The 18,013-nt window shown below is 46.3% G+C and overlaps 2 protein-coding genes across 4 annotated transcripts; both read right to left on the reverse strand.

Annotated features, from left to right (window-relative positions):
• Positions 1-325: 325 nt before the first annotated feature.
• Positions 326-12,757, reverse strand: cdk16 (cyclin dependent kinase 16). 3 transcript variants are annotated; one of them, XM_080469077.1, is made up of 17 exons: positions 12,618-12,757; positions 11,341-11,535; positions 10,742-10,894; positions 10,395-10,513; positions 10,090-10,218; positions 8,990-9,046; positions 8,630-8,744; positions 7,879-7,973; positions 7,693-7,755; positions 7,445-7,568; positions 5,474-5,594; positions 4,271-4,368; positions 4,075-4,180; positions 2,996-3,038; positions 2,762-2,852; positions 2,607-2,681; positions 326-2,495 (listed from the first exon to the last, which is right to left on the reverse strand). In XM_080469077.1, exons 2-17 carry the CDS (start codon positions 11,462-11,464, stop codon positions 2,458-2,460), a joined length of 1,551 nt encoding a protein of 516 aa, XP_080325203.1. In that variant the 5' UTR covers positions 11,465-11,535; positions 12,618-12,757; the 3' UTR covers positions 326-2,457. The 3 variants fall into 3 exon arrangements, with proteins under 3 accessions (XP_080325203.1, XP_080325205.1, XP_080325204.1); XM_080469079.1 differs by lacking the exon at positions 10,742-10,894 and having other exon boundaries at positions 1,620-2,495; XM_080469078.1 differs by lacking the exon at positions 8,990-9,046 and having other exon boundaries at positions 1,620-2,495.
• Positions 12,758-12,881: 124 nt separating this feature from the next.
• On the reverse strand, positions 12,882-17,707 carry abt1 (activator of basal transcription 1). The gene is made up of 5 exons (XM_080469084.1): positions 17,627-17,707; positions 16,920-17,258; positions 16,104-16,279; positions 14,756-14,941; positions 12,882-14,600 (listed from the first exon to the last, which is right to left on the reverse strand). Exons 2-5 carry the CDS (start codon positions 17,239-17,241, stop codon positions 14,418-14,420), a joined length of 867 nt encoding a protein of 288 aa, XP_080325210.1. The 5' UTR covers positions 17,242-17,258; positions 17,627-17,707; the 3' UTR covers positions 12,882-14,417.
• Between the last annotated feature and the right edge of the window lie 306 nt (positions 17,708-18,013).

The raw sequence follows: 18,013 nt of genomic DNA on the forward strand, positions 1-18,013 counted from the left end.
GCTTCACATCAGCAACAACAGCAAACTTCAAAATATATCAACACTCTGAAACCTGATAAAAATACACACACCAAAAAAAAAACCCAACCCAACAATGGATGGTGTGTTCATGAGCAACTGGGAAATGGGAACGTTCAGCAGAAAATACCTTGAAATGCGTCAAACTGGTGGAACGTTTCAGAGAAAGTAGAAGTCAATGTGGTATCATAAAGACTTTACCTGCTGGGGGGAAAAAACTCCCAACTGGGAAATGGGACTTTTCCTAATTCGCAACTTTCTCAAGTCACAGTTACATGAACGCACCATTAAAATAATTCTTTTTTTTAAAAAAATGGCTTTTGAGAAAAATTCGTCTGAAGAGGGGAGAATTCCAGGCCCCGTTTACGTCACGACGTTTTCAAGCGGAAACGCAAAAACCGTGGTACCGTTTTGGGTTCTGTTTACACCACGACGGCGCTCAGTCACTGGAAACACCTTTTGAAAATATTAATTCTCCGTGGAAACGGCGGGAAACGCAACCTTTCTGAGACGCTGCTCCTGGTCACCATAGTAACTAGTAGTTCTGCACATGCTCAGTAGAGACTATCAGAACAAAGTTTCCTCCGTGGTGTCATGACTCCCAGTGCATATTCTCCTGGACTTGGTACTTTTATTTTGACAGTCACCATAGTAACAATCCAACTTGGTAGTTTTATTTTGAAAGTCACCGTAATAACAATCCAACTTGGTGGTCTGTCCATTAGAACGTCTGCGTTCTCCCAGTGTTAAAGGAGTCATATTATTGTTCTTTTCAACTCGTTCTCTTGGGCTGGTCGGAGCAACGCACTTTTTAAAACCTGAAACCAGCCAGGGAGGGAGAGGACAGACTGTCTTCACTTCTGGGACGTCGTTCCAGGTCTCGAGACGATTATTACCGTTGGAGAACCTTTAGAAGGTGGATTTATCATAACACGACCTTTAAATGTTTAGAGCGTATTGTTCTCTGCTGTGTGCATGTGGTTTCACTACATGAACAACCAACAGCACCCACTTGTGGTGCTACATGTTACTACATCGTTTTCATGACATTGCCGTGCAAAAGAGAAACTTTTCTGATACGAAAATAGAAAAACGATGCGTTTGGACCTGAACCGTCGTCGTGGAAACGGGGCCTGAGTGTTAGCGGAGCGTCAACTCGTCTGTAAAGTCACTTTCAACTCGAGCGGTGGTCAACTGTCGGTTGACGATGGAAGACTGGAGGATCGTTGTTGGCTGAGTGTCAGTCGTTTGACTGTTTGTCTGATTATTAACTGATTGTTGCTCGTCAACAGACGAGCAACGTGCGGCCGCCAGGTTTCAGGCTGAAGTGCTTATTGACCTCTAGTGAACATTAAAGCAATAAATAAATAAGTCAATAAACTTCTGTCATGAGCTATATACTGCAGACTTAAAAGTATTACTGTCCTTTACCGCATCACTGCATATATAAACAGTATTACTGGATGTGTTTTCCTTAACAGTATATATTTTAACAGTATTACAGTATAAAGTCTGAGTGTACGACACACACATGCAGAAACTGAAGTCACACTTTCAGAAGGAAACAGTCAGAGTTTTTTTGTTTTTTGTTTTTTTGTTTTAAAGTTTGGACACACGTGGCTTCTCCTGCGGCTGCTCCTTCAAACAGCCCTGGAGTGTAAATCTAACACTAAAACACGGGCGGCAGCTCCGAGCCGCAGGTTAACCTTCTTCCAGCCTGGATGTAAACAAAAACTGCCCCCGGGTTCAGTTTGATGCCCTGCTTGAATCGTTAAAAAATACTAATCAGGATTTTTCTTCTGTGAAACATGATCTGTTCTATTTTCTAGATATTAAACAAACCACCTTTCCTTCTGCAATCGGGAAACGGATTGCAACAAAAAAAAAGAAAAAAAAACCTTCTCACCTGCGGAGTCGGCCGTGACACCATTGTCTTACCTGTGTCACCACGACAACGCCGTCTCCATGACAACTGATCCGAGTTCCAGGATTTTCCAGGATTTTCCAGGATCCTGTTCGGAGCCTCTAATAAAACGCTTCACCTGTGCGTCACAAATGGAAGACAGATCCCATGGGAGGCGCTTCAGAGGCGTACAGTGGTCCATCGCTCGCCGCCGGCTGGTCAGACGGCTGCTGGTCATCTCACACGTCGGATTCCCTTCTTCTCCTAATGAACGAAAACTACGTGTCTATAACGAGACCTCCTGCGGAGAATGTGGCGAGGTTGTCACTTCTTGTCCTTTGGGTTTCTGGCAGCAGACTCCGCCTCCTTGATGACGTCAAGGAAGTCGACCCCGCTTCCTCCCCGATGGCGTCGAGGACGCTTCGGCATCGAAATGACGTCCTGAAAGTTGCCCCTCCCTCCTCTGTGACATCACACCAGCAGGCCCCTCCTCCTTCCCGCAACGTCCGACGATCAGACTCCGCCTCCCAGTGATGTCAGAAGAGTAGACTCCGCCTCCTGTTTGGACTGTTTGCTGGATAGAAATAAAAATATTTATTTTCTACTTTTCTTTTTCAACTGTGTGAGCGTGCGTGTGTGCGTGTGCGTGTCTGTGTGAGTGTGTGTGCGTGTGTGTGCGTCTCACTTGGATCCACAGGCACCGCTGTCCTCGTCGTTTCTTTTTCCAGCTGAATCTCCGTCACGCTGAAGATGGAAGTGGCTGAAAGAAAAGCCGGAGCCTCTTTGTGACGTCACGCCGAACGTCACAGTCAACAGGTCAAAGGTCGCGTGAGGACTTACTGTCAGGAAGGGACTTCACCCGGCTCCCAAGGTCACTGAAGTAACTCTGCTTCATCGACTCGTCGGCGGAGATCCTCTTCTTCCCTTCGAACTGAAGTTTAGACGAACGTTACTACGTCGTAATTACTGAACATCGTTACTATTGAAAGTGGAAATGTAACGTTTGATTTTCAATCTAAGCTGGAATGAAATAAAAAAATAAAAAAATAAAAAAATGGCAACGTGCCAACTGACCTGCAGAAACTTGGACAACAGCTCCACCCCCTCAGCGCTGAGCCTGAACGACACACACAACAAGTGATTTAGCTCAGTAAGCAGGTGATGCCATCATTAGCAGGTGATGCCATCATTAGCATTTGATGCCATCATGAGCAGGTGACGCTATCATGAGCAGGTGACGCTATCATTAGCAGGTGATGCCATCATTAGCATTTGATGCCATCATGAGCAGGTGACGCTATCATGAGCAGGTGACGCTATCATTAGCAGGTGATGCCATCATTAGCATTTGATGCCATCATGAGCAGGTGACGCTATCATGAGCAGGTGACGCTATCATTAGCAGGTGATGCTATCATGAGCAGGTGATGCTATCATTAGCAGGTGATGCTATCATTAGCATTTGATGCCATCATTAGCAGGTGACGCTATCATGAGCAGGTGATGCTATCATGAGCAGGTGAGTCCAGAGGGGAAATATAACAAAACACAAATACTTTGTGTATTTTCCACAACTACCTGAAGACTCATGTCAGACCGAAATGAGACTCATTTTGAGGAGTGGAAGTCTCCTTTAGCTCCACCTTTTCAAACACGGATTGCAGAAACGCTTTTAGCTTTCGGGAGGGAAAGACTTGGATTTGAAAGGACTGGTTGTATAATAAAGTTTCTTGCACTCTGGGAGCCATTTCTCTCCGTTCTAGATGAAGTGGCGGACGATTGAAAACTAATTTGACATGGTGAACCTGTGAACACACAAATATCTCATCATGTCTGAGTATTTTCTTTGTTTCCTTTATTTTTTCCTTGTTTTTCTTCCTATTTTGAAAATGTTAACAAATTAAGTATTTAATTTAATTTATTAATTTTCTTGGTGGTTTTTCAGGCCAGGTCTATTGTGGGCTGTTTGACACTCCTGAATTAGATATTGACAAGTATAAATAAATTATTGGTTTATTTCATGCATAATTGATATAAGGAGAGCGGGGGGGGGGGGGGGGGGGATCAGAGTTGAGTTTGAGGTATTGAATGGACCCGATCAAATATTTTCAAACATTCCTCCTCTGGTTTCTGTCTATTGGTGAGTCATTTACCTGGGCGTGTGGTTGCTGAGCCTCTCTGCTCTGTACTGAGGGTAGTTGAACGCCACAAACTCCTCGTTGGCGGTGATGCCGGGCCAGCTCTGCTCGGTGGGAGTCCCTGCACACAGAACACACAGAGTTGTTCTCCAGAACCCGAGGAGCTCGGTGCCTCTCAGGGAGAACCCAACAGGAGGCGGCTGGTTCTCACCCAGCAGTTTGAAGATAAAGTGAAGCTCCTCCTCCACCGTAGAACCAGGAAACAGAGGGCGGCCTGTCGCCATCTCATAGAAGATACAGCCAACGCCCCTGAAGACACACAGACGGGCAGCATGGTTTCAGGCAGCCGGCCGCCATCTGGTCGCTCAGAAAGACGACCGAATAATAGACGTGTTTCTCAAAGCCTCTAAAATATGTTATAATGTCCATCACTCCTCGTCACGTCTCATTTAGTCTGAATTCATATTTTTCCCGCCAAAATATAGCGAATTGTCAGATTGAGTAAACAACAAGCAACTGACCTCCGGTTTGTATTACATCCAGTAACGAGCAACGTGATTGGTCAATTGATACCATGTAGTTTAGACATTTTGAAAGGAGGCCTCTGATTGGTTCAAGATTCTCTGACTCATCCTGATGCGTTCAAATGCCGAAGCAGAGAGCAGGAATTTGGAGGAATTTCCATTACAAGATCCACACAGGTGGGACTAATTCTACAGACCTATGATCTATCTAATCTTTGATTCCCAAAGTGTCGACACGTTAGGATAACTGCACATCATTCATTCGTTTCATTGATGAATAAAATATTCTTTGCTGGGGAAATGGTGATTTTGATAAAAGTATTGACAATCATGCTGGTTCCCTCAGCAGTTTAATTCAGTGTGACTGTGACGTTCTAAAGTGTTGGACGGAGCGACAGGAGGCCTGCAGAGAACAAATAAGATCGAATGTTTTATTAAAAACTCATAAGAGGAGAATAGAAACTATTTCACAGGTCAGAGTCTCCAGCTGCTCAGTTTAGGCCGCAGATAGAAGCAATGGGAAACTACAGGGGGAACAAACAAGGACATGTTGTGAAGTTTTGGACACCCAGAATTTTGGGACGGACACCCAAAAAAGACATTTCTGCCTACGGGACGGGACGGGACGGGACGGGACGGGACGGGACGGGACAGGGCGGGGCGGGACAGGACAGGACAGGACAGGACAGGACAGGACAGGACAGGACAGGACAGGTGAGACCAGCTGGTCTGAGGAACCGTTAACATGACGCATCGTTTTGTGCCTTTTTCGTTTTGGAAAGAAAATTCACATTTACACGGTGATGATTTGAAAATGACTTGATAACCGTCGGTTCCTGAAGAACCTGAGCAGCAGAGTAGCAGTACTGCAGTACTATCAGAGGACTGACCACATGTCGATGTGGGTGGAGTAGTCGGTGCTGCCCAGCAGGATGTCCGGCGGCCGGTACCACAGCGTCACCACCTCATTGGAGTAGGTTTTGGTCGGGATTGATTTTGCTCGAGCCAAACCTGCAACACACACAGGATGTCAGTGAGCTCTGTGATGGTCGGTGGAGGTGGAGGTGGAGGTGGAGGTGGAGGTGGAGGTGGAAGTGGAAGTGGAGGTGGAGGTGGAGGTGGAGGTGGAGGTGGAAGTGGAAGTGAGCCTGGAAGTCGTTAGGAGACACAAACAGCTGAATATGAAAAACCATGGACTCAAAACTGATTTGGCAATTATCTCCACAACAATGTTAAGTAAATCATAGAGCAATAAAATAAATAAAACCTTAGTCTGTAAGAATTTGTTGAACGCTTTCTATAAAAATATTGACGTATTATAGTTTACAAGATCCTTAAATTTGAGCAACTTTGACTGAAAAGAACCTTCATCCTTTATAGTTTTTCTTTGTGCTCGGGATGAAAATGTCGATGTACCACAATCAGTACGGGAAATTACAACAATCAATTTTAATGAAACCTTCCAGTTCAAAATACCTCTTCTCCTGCAGCTGTTGCATTCTGGGTGTTTTTACACCCCGACAGCGTCACGGCTTTGAGGCTAGTTTGATAGCAGCGAGGTCGCTAGCCTTCATGGCAGCGTCACAAAATCTCAGTCCAGAGGCCTGTACTACAACTCTCCTCTTATCCAGGTAACTTCAGGATTAACTCTGGTTTCCTCTTATCCAGGTAAGTTCAGGATTAACTCTGGTTTCCTCTTATCTAGGTAACTTCAGGATTAACTCTGGTTTTCTGTACTACGACTCTTGCTCACTTCTCACCAGGATAAATCACCATGGTAACTGACGCTGAAAGTCTAACCTGCTCCGGAGCAGGATATGTTCTGGATAAGAGGTCAAAGCTCCGCCTCCTGACCAATCAGATCTCTTTAGAAATGTCCCGCCCATTCTTAAAGGATGGTGATTGGTGGGCAGGTTCAGCGCTGAGCTGCAGCAGAGAGGAGATGATAAATTAATCTAGAACAATCTTTTTGACATAATAAAATAAATCCTGGTCGCTGAGGCTCTGAAGGAGGTTCTGGTTCTGGTTCTTGACTTGTTCCAGGTCTGTTTATCTCCACGAGGGTTGATCTGGAATAATGAGGTTCATGATCACACCTGACAGAACAGCAGAACCAAGAATTTATAGAACCAGAACTACTCGTGTCGTCATGGTGATGAATTAATATTCCAACAGGAAACACAAGAGAACCTCCGCCTCAGAACCAGTGATGGAGAATGTAAAGTAAAAGAAGAGCAGTGAGGAAGTTCTGTCTGGAACCTTTCCGCTGGAATAAAGTGGAACTGAGTGATCACAGTGCTGTTCCTTTATATCACTGATCAATTAATCTGCTCTAATCTCACCAAGTCAGGATTAACAAGTCAGGAATGTTCTGGCTTTGGCTGCAGCAGCAGTGTTGCTTTGAGCTGCTGGATGTGTCTGAATTCTTCATAATCTCAGAGATTAACTGCTCCTCTATGGTAAAGTCAGCTGCTCTGCAGGGTTTCTCCCTCTGTGATTGGTCACACGCTGCAAGCTCCGCCCCTTTCATGTGAACGTGCACACGTAAGTCTGGGTTGAACCAGTGAGTTGATAACCTGCTTGGTAGTGACGGTGATCAGGATCCAAAGTGTCTGGATCAGTCAACCCAGGAAGCAGGGTCGTAGTCTAGGCCTCTGGTCTCAGAGTTGAGTCTAAAACTATCATGAAATATGCTTAAAAACATTTTAAAAATCAGTGTTTTCTTAGGAATGTTTCCAATGCGACTGTTGGTTTGGCCGGACTGGAGCCTCTTGCAGGCCGGCTGTTGGCCCACGGCAGTGAAGCACCCCGAAGGTCTGCGGATGTCCGAGTCTGTGACGGGACGATAAAGAGGAGCTCACCGAAGTCGGCCAGCTTGAGCTCTCCTCGCTCGTTGATGAGCAGGTTCTGGGGCTTCAGGTCGCGGTGGAGGACTTTCCTGCGGTGACAGTACGACAAACCTCGAAGCAGCTGGAAGAGGAAGAGCTGGAAACACACAACAAACATTTCGTTTACATAAAACACAATGACAGAAAATGAATATTTGGATGAAAATATTATTTATTCTGAAAATAATCTAATCTCAGCACAGCGGTGAAAGTTCTCTTACTTTGACGTTGTGGACGTGGATCATGTTTCCACAGTCATCCAGGTACTGTTTGAGATCTTTGTCCTGGAAATCACACGCACACATATTTACACACAAAAAAACACCTAAAAACCAGCAGAGTGTGTGTGTGTGTGTGTGTGTGTGTGTGTGTGTGTGTGTGTGTGTGTGTGTGTGTGTGTGTCTCACCAGGTACTCGAACACCAGTGTGAGTGACTTCTGTGTGTGGATGATGTCATGGAGCGTGACGATGTTGGCGTGTTTCAGGTCCTTCAGCAGAGACACTAAAGAACCAAACACACAACAACCAGTTCCAGTGACGCTACACAACCGAGTCCCAGGCCCAGTTCACTCCACCACGGTTCTGTGTTTTCGTTTCAGAAAAGTTTCTCATTTACAAGGCAAAGTTTTGAAAACGATGTCTGTTTACACAGGAACGGTAGAAATACTGAAAATGGTGTAGTTTTCAGGTTCAGCCACTAGTTGGTGCTGCTGTTGTACAATGAGCTCTAAACATTGTCCACTAGAATGTCTCCCAGCGTTAGACTACCAAGTTGGATTGTTATTACGGTGACTGTCAAAATAAAACTACCAAGCTGGATTGTTATTACAGTGACTGTCAAAATAAAACTACTAAGTTGAATTGTTATTACAGTGACTGTCAAAATAAAAGCACCAAGTCCCAGGAGAATATGAACTGGGAGTCATGACACTGGAGGAATCTTTGTTCTGATTGTCCCTACTGAGCATGTGCAGAACTACTAGTTACTACGACAAGTGCAGTTCCTCCGTATCCACTTAGACGGAATGAAAGTTGCGTTGTCAGTTGTTTCAAGCATCGTTATCACGTAAACGGACTTTTCAAAACGCGATGAAAGTTTAATGTGTTCAGTTGAACACGGACTCGGTATCGGTCCGTTTGACTTGGCAGTGCCAGCACCTTCTCTGATTGCAGTGCACGGAGCTCCTTCTTCATGTTCCAGCCGAATTTCCTTCAGAGCCACGAGATTTTCAGTCAGTTTACTGCGGCCCTTGTACACCGTGGCGTACGTCCCCTGCAAGCAGACGGGCGAAATGTATGAGTTAGATTAAGGCGGTCAAACAGAGAGAGACATTTTCTTTGAAAACAGCTTGGTGGATTGGCGGCCGGATTGGAGTCTCTTGGGCGTTATATTTGACACCCCTGAGTCAGAGGGAGCTGGAGGGGGGGATGGGAGAGGGAGATGGGAGGGGGGAATGGGTGAGGGAGAGATGGGAGAGATATAAACAGGTGAGACATGAGTGGGAGAGACGACCTCACCTCTCCCAGTTTGTCCAGTTTGATGTACGTCTCCAGTTTTCCAAAACCGATCTCTGACTGCTCACACACAGAGCACAGACAGGACGGGATTAATGCAATCCACACTCACAGTAGAAACATGGAGGAGACAGTAGAAACACAGTAGAAACATGGATGAAACAGTAGATACACAGTAGAAACATGGATGAAACAGTAGATACATGGAGGAAGCACAGTATTAACATGGAAAAAATTGTAGAAACATGGAGGAGACAGTAGAAACTTGGAGGAGACAGCAGAAACATGGTGGAAACATGGAGGAGACGGTAGAAACACAGTAGAAACATGGATGAAACAGTAGAAACATGGAGGAAGCACAGTATTAACATGGAAAAAATTGTAGAAACATGGAGGAGACAGTAGAAACTTGGAGGAGACAGCAGAAACATGGTGGAAACATGGAGGAGACGGTAGAAACACAGTAGAAACATGGATGAAACAGTAGAAACATGGATGAAACAGTAGATACATGGAGGAAGCACAGTATTAACATGGAAAAAACTGTAGAAACATGGTGGAAACATGGAGGAGACAGCAGAAACATGGTGGAAACAGTAGAAACATGGACGAGACACAGTTGAAACATGGAGGAGACAGTAGAAACACAGTAGAAACATGGAGGAGACAGCAGAAACATGGTGGAAACAGTAGAAACACAGTAGAAACAGAGGAAACACAGTAGAGGATGGAGGTTACACAGTAGAAACATGGATGAAACAGTAGATACATGGAGGAAGCACAGTATTAACATGGAAAAAACTGTAGAAACATGGTGGAAACATGGAGGAGACAGCAGAAACATGGTGGAAACAGTAGAAACATGGACGAGACACAGTTGAAACATGGAGGAGACAGCAGAAACATGGAGGAAACAGTAGAAACATGGACGAGACACAGTTGAAATATGGAGGAGACAGCAGAAACATGGTGGAAACAGTAGAAACATGGAGGAGACAGCAGAAACATGGTGGAAACATGGAGGAGATGGTAGAAACACAGTAGAAAATGGAGGATGCACAGTAGAGACACAGTGGAAACACAGTAGAAACAAGTCATCTCACCAGAGAGACCCGACGCAACCGCCTGCTGATTGGCTGCTCAAACAGAGCTGGACCAATCACGTTAAACTTCTCCAGGTAGTCGTCAGGAAGCCGGATGTCGGCCGGCAACGAGAGACGTTTGTTGATGTCCTGAAACGTTTGAGCCCGTTAACAAACAGGAAGCAGGACAGGATTTACTAACTGCTCAGTGTGTGTGTGTGTGTGTGTGTGTGTGTGTGTGTGTGTGTGTGTGTGTGTGTGTGTGTGTGTGTGTGTGTGTGTGTGTGTGTGTGTGTGTGTGTGTGTGTGTGTGTGTGTGTGTGTACCTCAGTAGAGATCTTCTTGTTCCTCAGTCGGACTCGGACTGGACTGTGAACATCGTCCGAGGAAGAAGCCGGATCACTTTCTCCATCCGAGCTCATCTTCACGTCCTCATGCACGATCTCTGAAAGTACACAAACGTATACACATAGTACACACACGTACACGCTGCAGAATTGTTTGCTCCTCACACGTTGGTAAAAAGGAAGGATTGAGCTCCTGTGAAGAACTGGAGCCTGAGTGTTTGTACTGATGGGGAGGCTCAGGTATTCAGACACCTGCACTGTCAGTACTACAGTGCCGTGGCTGATGGAGGGGAGTACTAATACACATGTATCTGCAGTATTTGTACCCAGTCTGGTGGTGTGGTTCAGGTAGGAGCTCAGGCTGCGTCCGAGGCCGCGGGGTTTCCTCAGCGAGCTGCTGTACGACTGAAGCAGAGACTGAACCGAGGAAGATGAAGATCGAACCTTCAGAGCTCCAGAGGACCGAAGAGACATCACCTCTGGGGGGGTGGGGTGGGGTGGGGGGGGTTAGGAGTAGGATGACAATAGGTGGGAAAAGTGAAGGGGAGTGAACGGTTGGGAGGAGGAGTTAAGGGGTGAAGACAGGTGGGAGGAGTTAAGGGGGGGAGGACAGGTGGGAGGAGTTAATAGGGGGGGGGCAGGTGGGAGGAGTTAAGGGGGGGAGGACAGGTGGGAGGAGTTAAGCCGTGAGGGGGTGACGGTTGGTTGATTTATAAGAAAAAAAGAGGGAGAGAAAAACATAAATAAACTAATTAATTCAAGGATTGATTAATTGATTGATTGACAGCTCCAACAACCAATCACAATCACAGATTCAACCAACCAATCAGATCAGAGGGGGGAGGAGTCAGGCTGGGAAGTGTTTGTGAGTCGGGAATCGAACAAGGAACATTCCACATTTCGGCTTCACGCCTGGGAGACTCACCTGAGTCGCTGTGTGACGTCACTTCCTGAGCGATGGTGTCACTCAGCGTCCTGTCCCCTCCCCCGGCCCCGCCCCTCCCCAGTGTGAGTGACAGCTGCCGTTTGATCTTCCTCATTCTCTCCATGAGGGGGGGGCGGGGAGGCAGGGGAGGACGTGAAGCTGAGGGGGGCGGGGCAGCCAGCCTGGAGACCACACCTGGACAGGTAGTAACAGGAAGGAGTACTTTAAAACCAGAACCGCCAGACTTGAATGTCCCCGTTATCATCACACCTGAACACCGCTCTCACCTAAACGCCTCGTCGTCGTACCTGACCGTCATCATCACGTTAACAACATTGTTTCATCCAAATTTCACACTAAACACGTCTTCACCTGGACGTCACCGTCTCACCTGAACGTCATCATCGCAAAGTAACGCCAACATTTTACTTAATGGCGTGACAAGTTAAGATCAACCTCTCACCTGAACATCACCCTCCCACCTGGTCAGTCCCCAGACTCCTCCCACCTGGTCAGTCCCCAGCAGACTCCTCCCACCTGGTCAGTCCCCAGCAGACTCGTCCCACCTGGTCGGTCCCCAGCAGACTCGTCCCACCTGGTCAGTCCCCAGCAGACTCCTCCCACCTGGTCAGTCCCCAGCAGACTCCTCCCACCTGGTCAGAGCCCAGCAGACTCCTCCCACCTGGTCAGTCCCCAGCAGACTCCTCCCACCTGGTCAGTCCCCAGCAGACTCGTCCCACCTGGTCGGTCCCCAGCAGACTCCTCCCACCTGGTCAGTCCCCAGCAGACTCCTCCCACCTGGTCAGAGCCCAGCAGACTCCTCCCACCTGGTCAGTCCCCAGCAGACTCGTCCCACCTGGTCGGTCCCCAGCAGACTCCTCCCACCTGGTCAGTCCCCAGCAGACTCCTCCCACCTGGTCAGTCCCCAGCAGACTCCTCCCACCTGAACGTTACAGATGATGTACCTGGGAGCTAACATGCTAACAGTGATTGACAGGTCGTGTACCTGACAGCTGTATCGTTTCCCGCCGCGGAGCTTCTTGCGTTGAAGCTCGGCGAGTGTTTAGGTATTTCTGCGGTATTTGCGGGTCTGCTTGCCGGCTGACAGTGGACCTATCTACGTGCTGTGTGTGGACCGGGACCGCGGAGGACGGGACCCGTGTATTTCCTGCAGTCCTCGGGGTTATAAATAGCAGCGGAGGCGGAGCGGCATAAAATAACATCCGTTATCGCGGTCACACAAACGCTCACGAGGCCCGGCGACGGCCGCTACTCACCGGGCGGGTCCGTCCCGGTCTGACCCGGGTTCTGTGTGGCTCGGTTCAGTCTGACGGAGTTTCGGATCCCTCCAGCTCCCAGTAATCTGCAGCCATGTTGCTACTCCGCTCAGCTCAGCTCCGCTCCTCCGTTACGTCCTGACGGAGACGCTCAGCGCACCGTCCGTGACGTCACGCGCGGCCCCGCCCACGCCAGGTGCCCGTCCTTAACAGGATTTTATTTATTTATCTATTTTAAATAAATTCTTTCGAGAAAAGCTCTTTAGTTCCCAGATGTCTTTTTAATCTTTCAAGCATAAATGAATGTTAAAGAAAGCATAAAATCAAGAAGCACCCAAAATGCTTTATATGGGTGTTTATTCATTAAAATGAGGTCAATAAACATAAATCAACCAATATCTGCACACGAAGCTTCGTATGAAGAAAAATAAACAATACATTTTATGTTTGAGTGTTTAAGGTTGTTTGCTTTTCATCTTCAGATTTTTGTGAGGCAAAAAGATTGTGGGAAGTTTTGGCGAGCGTGGAGAGGAAAACGCATTGTTTTACCGTTTTCAATTCAGAAAGGTTTTGAGGTTACACAGCAATGTTTTGGAAACGCCACCAGTTGGTGCTGTTGTAGTGAAACCACACGGGGGGGGGGGGCAGCAGAGAACAATGAGCTATAAACATTAGCAATGAGAGAACAACGGACAGACGACCAAGTTGGATTGTTATTGCGGTGCTTGCCAACTATATCTAGTAGACGTGTACTACGGTGTAGTACGGCACATTTGCAGCATTTCCGCCTTGTACAAGGAGCTGGAGCATTTCCAGAAAGTTCCACCTGTTGACTCGTTCATGTGAGTGTTCAGTGGCTCCGCGCAGCCAAAACGCAACAAGTTTTGTGTTTTCACGTGAAAATGTCGTCGTGTAAACGGACGATGAGGATTAGCAGCTTATTGATGCACTGTACAATAAACAAACATTAAATAATATTGTTTATTTGCATGTGGGTATGGTGCATTGTGATCTGGGTGACAGTGCTCAGACTGTCACCCCCGCGACCCGGAAACGGATAAGTGGAAGAAAATGAATGAATGAATGAATGCATGTGGGTATATAAGAATGATAGACATTCATCTTATCAATTTTATGTGGATGACCTTTGACTTTTTTGTTAACATTATAAAAGATAAGTCAGAATTAGAAACATTTATTGCCAGGTATATTTTACACAATGAGGAATTTTTAAAATTTGACATTATTACAAGCAAACTTTTATCAATGTGTTGGTTTTTATGTAGAATAATAATAGAATGTCATTTTTCCGCATTTTAGTAATTTGTTGGTCATTTTTTATTATGTGAAACTTTATGAACTGATCTTTCTCGTAGTTGGTTAAATGTCGGACAGGATATTTTTCTCAATGTAAGATAGTTTCTGACCCTCGCCCTTGGGGACCGTTAGCGTGTGCTAATCTAATTGAAACAACCTCAGAGCAGACGAAGCGTGCGATTGCCTCTGTGATCTCTGGCGCCCCCTACAGGGGGTCCTGGATCTCATGTTCGGAAACACCGTGGAAGGTGGTAGCTACCTGTGAGCCCAGTTAAACAGTGACAGGTTTATTTAGCGCAGCAAAATGTTCACATGAACGCAAAAGTAAAAAAAAAAAAAAAAATCGTCCTGAAGTTCTTCATGTTGTGCCGGACTGTTAGCCCCGCCCACTCCTGCTCGGGCTGGCCTGGGATTGGATGTGTTAAGAGTTTGTCACAAACAGCATCAGGTTTCCATAGAAACTGTCCCGCCTGTTTCTCTCCGTCACAACGATTTGTTGGCGTTGAAGATTTTGGCGAGAAGCGACACGTTGGATTGGCTCTTCTCCTGAAGGAGGCGGGACTTGTCCAAGTGCTTCTGGGAAACGGAGTCGCCCTTGCTCTTCTTCTTCATCTGGATCTCCTCCTCCGTCTGACGCTGGGTGAAGTCCCACTTCTTGTCATCCACCTGACGGGGACATAGAAAAGCATGATGACGGGTCTGTGTGTGTGTGTGTGTGTGTGTGTGTGTGTGTGTGTGTGTGTGTGTGTGTGTGTGTGTGTGTGTGTGTGTGTGTGTGTGTGTGTGTGTGTGTGTGTGTGTGTGTGTGTCTGTGAGGTCACCTGATCTCCATCCCTCCGCCTCTTCTTCCTCATCCTGTCCAGGTGAGCGCTCTTGTCCACATTGTTCAGGTAGAAGTTGGTCTCCCTCTTGGCCTGGGACACTTCGGTGCGGAGTCGCTGCTGCAGCACCGTCTGCTCATAGGCCAGCCGCTCGCTCAGGTGAGTCCACTGGAACCTGTGCAGGTACTGCAGGCGCACAGGTGGCGGCAGAGTGAAGACGTGTGCAGAAGCGGTGTCAAATATCAACCCCGTGGCCCAAAACTGGGCTGCAGGAACCACGAAATGCTAAACGTTTCAAAGAAAACATTGACTTCTGGACACATTTTGACACAACGCTGAGATATTAGCGACGCTGCCATGAAAGAAAGTAAGCTAGCATTAGCCTCAAAGCCGCGCTGTCAGGGGGAGTTTTACGTTCAGTTATAGGCAGGATGTACCGACATCACTACTCTAGAGGACGAGTACTAACCTTTAGCTACTCGCTAATACAGAGTAACGGTGCAAGTACTTAAATTATATGCTCGCGTCTAGAGTAGCACAGCTACAGTAGCATAGCGCAGAGCGTAGTGTCTACAGTAGCATAGCGCAGAGCGCTGCACTGCACTATGCTACTGTAGACAAAGAGACCGACATCGCTGTTACCGAGTGTCGTTGTCATTAGTCATACTATAATCACGTTGAACATGCATCATCGCTGAAACTCTTTAGCATGTAGCATGTAGCACGGCTCGGCGTTACGCGCTGAGCAGTTAAAGTCAGTGGCGGCCGTCAGGGACTGCAAGGCATGATAAACATGACAACATGTTTTGTAGCCATAAAAAGTTATTGCGGGGTGGATTGACTCAGACCAGCACCAGTGAAGGCCTCTGGGTGTGGAATGCCCGGTCGCCACTGGTTAAACTAACGAACATCGGGCTAACGCAGCTGGTTGGTGGTGATGAACAAACAATCTTTGTCCTCCTGATATTTGGTCAGAATATAATTTACTTACTTTTGTCCTTCTCATTGAAATAAAAACTCTCCAAACTGCTCGTCCTTCTCGTCTCAGCGCTGCTGATGTTTCTGACGTCACGGAGTAATGGTGGGGTTGTGTCGCCGAGCTTTCACGAGTATGTTGTGCAGTAAGGTTTTTCCACATTTCACTGAGTTTTGCACCACTAAACTTGGATTTACGTTGAGATAATACTCATCTTCAGAAGTAATTGTTGTGTTTTTGTGAAAACAGACATTTTCCATAATGGATACTCTGAACCACAACAAAGACAAACTTTAAAGTTTGAATCTGAAGGTTACTGGGGCTGTATTTTCCCGGTCCGGCAGAGACAGACGGGCGCAGACGAACATCTACCTTGAGGTTCCAGAGGTCGGAGGTGAAGCGCTGGCGTTTCCGGGTTGCCATGGCAGTGTTGTGCAGCGACGCCGCCACTCTCTTGGCCACTCGTTTGTCTCTAAACTCCACCCACCCTTCAGTGAAGTCACACCGGCGCAGCCCGGACTTCTTCTTCCTCTTCCTCACCTGGTGGTCTGCACAGGAAACGCGGGTACTTCATCGCATCAGGACACCCGAGCGTACTCGGAGAGTGTACTCTAATTGACTGTGTGTGGTACATCTGGACAGTATCTGTGTGTATTGGGAGTTTTATCACAGAGTACTTCAGTAATATCTGTGTTTACTGGGGCAGCTATTAGGGACACACCGATACCGGTACCTGTATCGGGTCTGATACTGCACAGAGTACTCATACTCGTGAAAGCTCCCAGATACAAAACGGGTGAGACCAAAGCACAAGTGTAAAGAGAATAACAAAAACAATACAGGCTGCACAGCCTTTGCATCATTTGTGTAAAGAGTATGAATTGGGTTTTATGGTATTTAATAAATATTTGAATCGGTACTCTGTGTCGGCAAGTAGCTAAAGGGTAGTATTTACAGCTGTACTTGTCCTTTAAAAGAGTAGTATCAGAGCATACCTAGTAGCTATTCTACAGTATTAAAATCTGTGTTTATCATTATTGTAGTATTATTATATTTGCTTCTTGCCACAAACCTGTGCGGCGTGGAAATATCTGTGAGTATTAAAATATCATCAACGTGTACTCCCGTAGTTATTTGTCTCTCTATGTACTCGTGTAGAATCTGCGAGTACTGTGGTAGAGTCTGTACCTTCGGGCTGCAGGAATATGCGTCCGATCTCTCCGTACACACACAGCATGTTCCTCAGGCGTTTGGGGCGGAGCCTCGGAGGAACGTGACCCAGGTAGAGGATACCTGGAACACACTTCTTATCACCATTGGATGGCTTTGTCGTCCGCTTTTTCGTCGTCCCAGCAGCATCTTCATCAGCTCCTTCGTTGTTACTGTGCTCGTCACCATCATCATCATCAACATCATCGTCGTCATCCTCTTCCTCGGTCTCTCCATCAGCTGCCTCTTCCTCCTCTTCAGCTGTTATATTCCTCTCTTCCTCTTCGTCTCTTCTCTCCATCTCTCAGTATGTACGCGCTAAAACACAAGAAACACGTGACAACAGATGTTTTTAAACTCGGAACCACCAGTTAACACGGTCACCAGTTGATCCGAAACACCAAAGCTGATTCCCCACGTTCCATTTCTCCCACACACTTTCTCGTTAAAGAATATAACACTCAGAAACACCAGAAAACACGGAACAACAGATGCTTTTAAAGCTCCGAAACACCAGTTAAACAGGGAAATCAGTTAATTCGATGCCCAGACTCCCCACATTCAACTTCTCACAAACGCTTCCTCATTAAAGATTAAAACACTGAAACACACAGCCGGACAAAAACTCTAAACTATTTCAAAATAAAATGATTCTTAGAAAACTAAACAAAACGTTTAAATCTTGCCTTTTATGGATAAACTCTCTTCAGGCGCTTCACGTGTGAAACACTGTCGCATGTGAGTGACGTCAGAGCGACGCATCAGCTGACGTCAAACGTCGTCCTAAGAAAATACAATAATAATGATAGATAGATAGATAGATAGATAGATAAACAGATTTACTATATTTAAATTAATGTACTTCATTGAGTATTCCGACAAAAGAATTGAGTCTGTAAATAAAAAAAATACCAACATTGTTACGTAATATTTCAGCAAACTTTCTTTAGTTTTCTTATATTTCATTTTTAGAATCGCTTAAATCAGACTTTTCTAACCCTACATGGGGAAATTTGGTCATTACTTTTTTTTAATGGTGAAAAACGAGTTAATAAAACGGGGAGAAAAAAACA

The sequence above is a fragment of the Lipophrys pholis genome (assembly GCF_963383615.2).
Source record: "Lipophrys pholis genome assembly, chromosome: 8".
NCBI lineage: Eukaryota > Metazoa > Chordata > Actinopteri > Blenniiformes > Blenniidae > Lipophrys > Lipophrys pholis.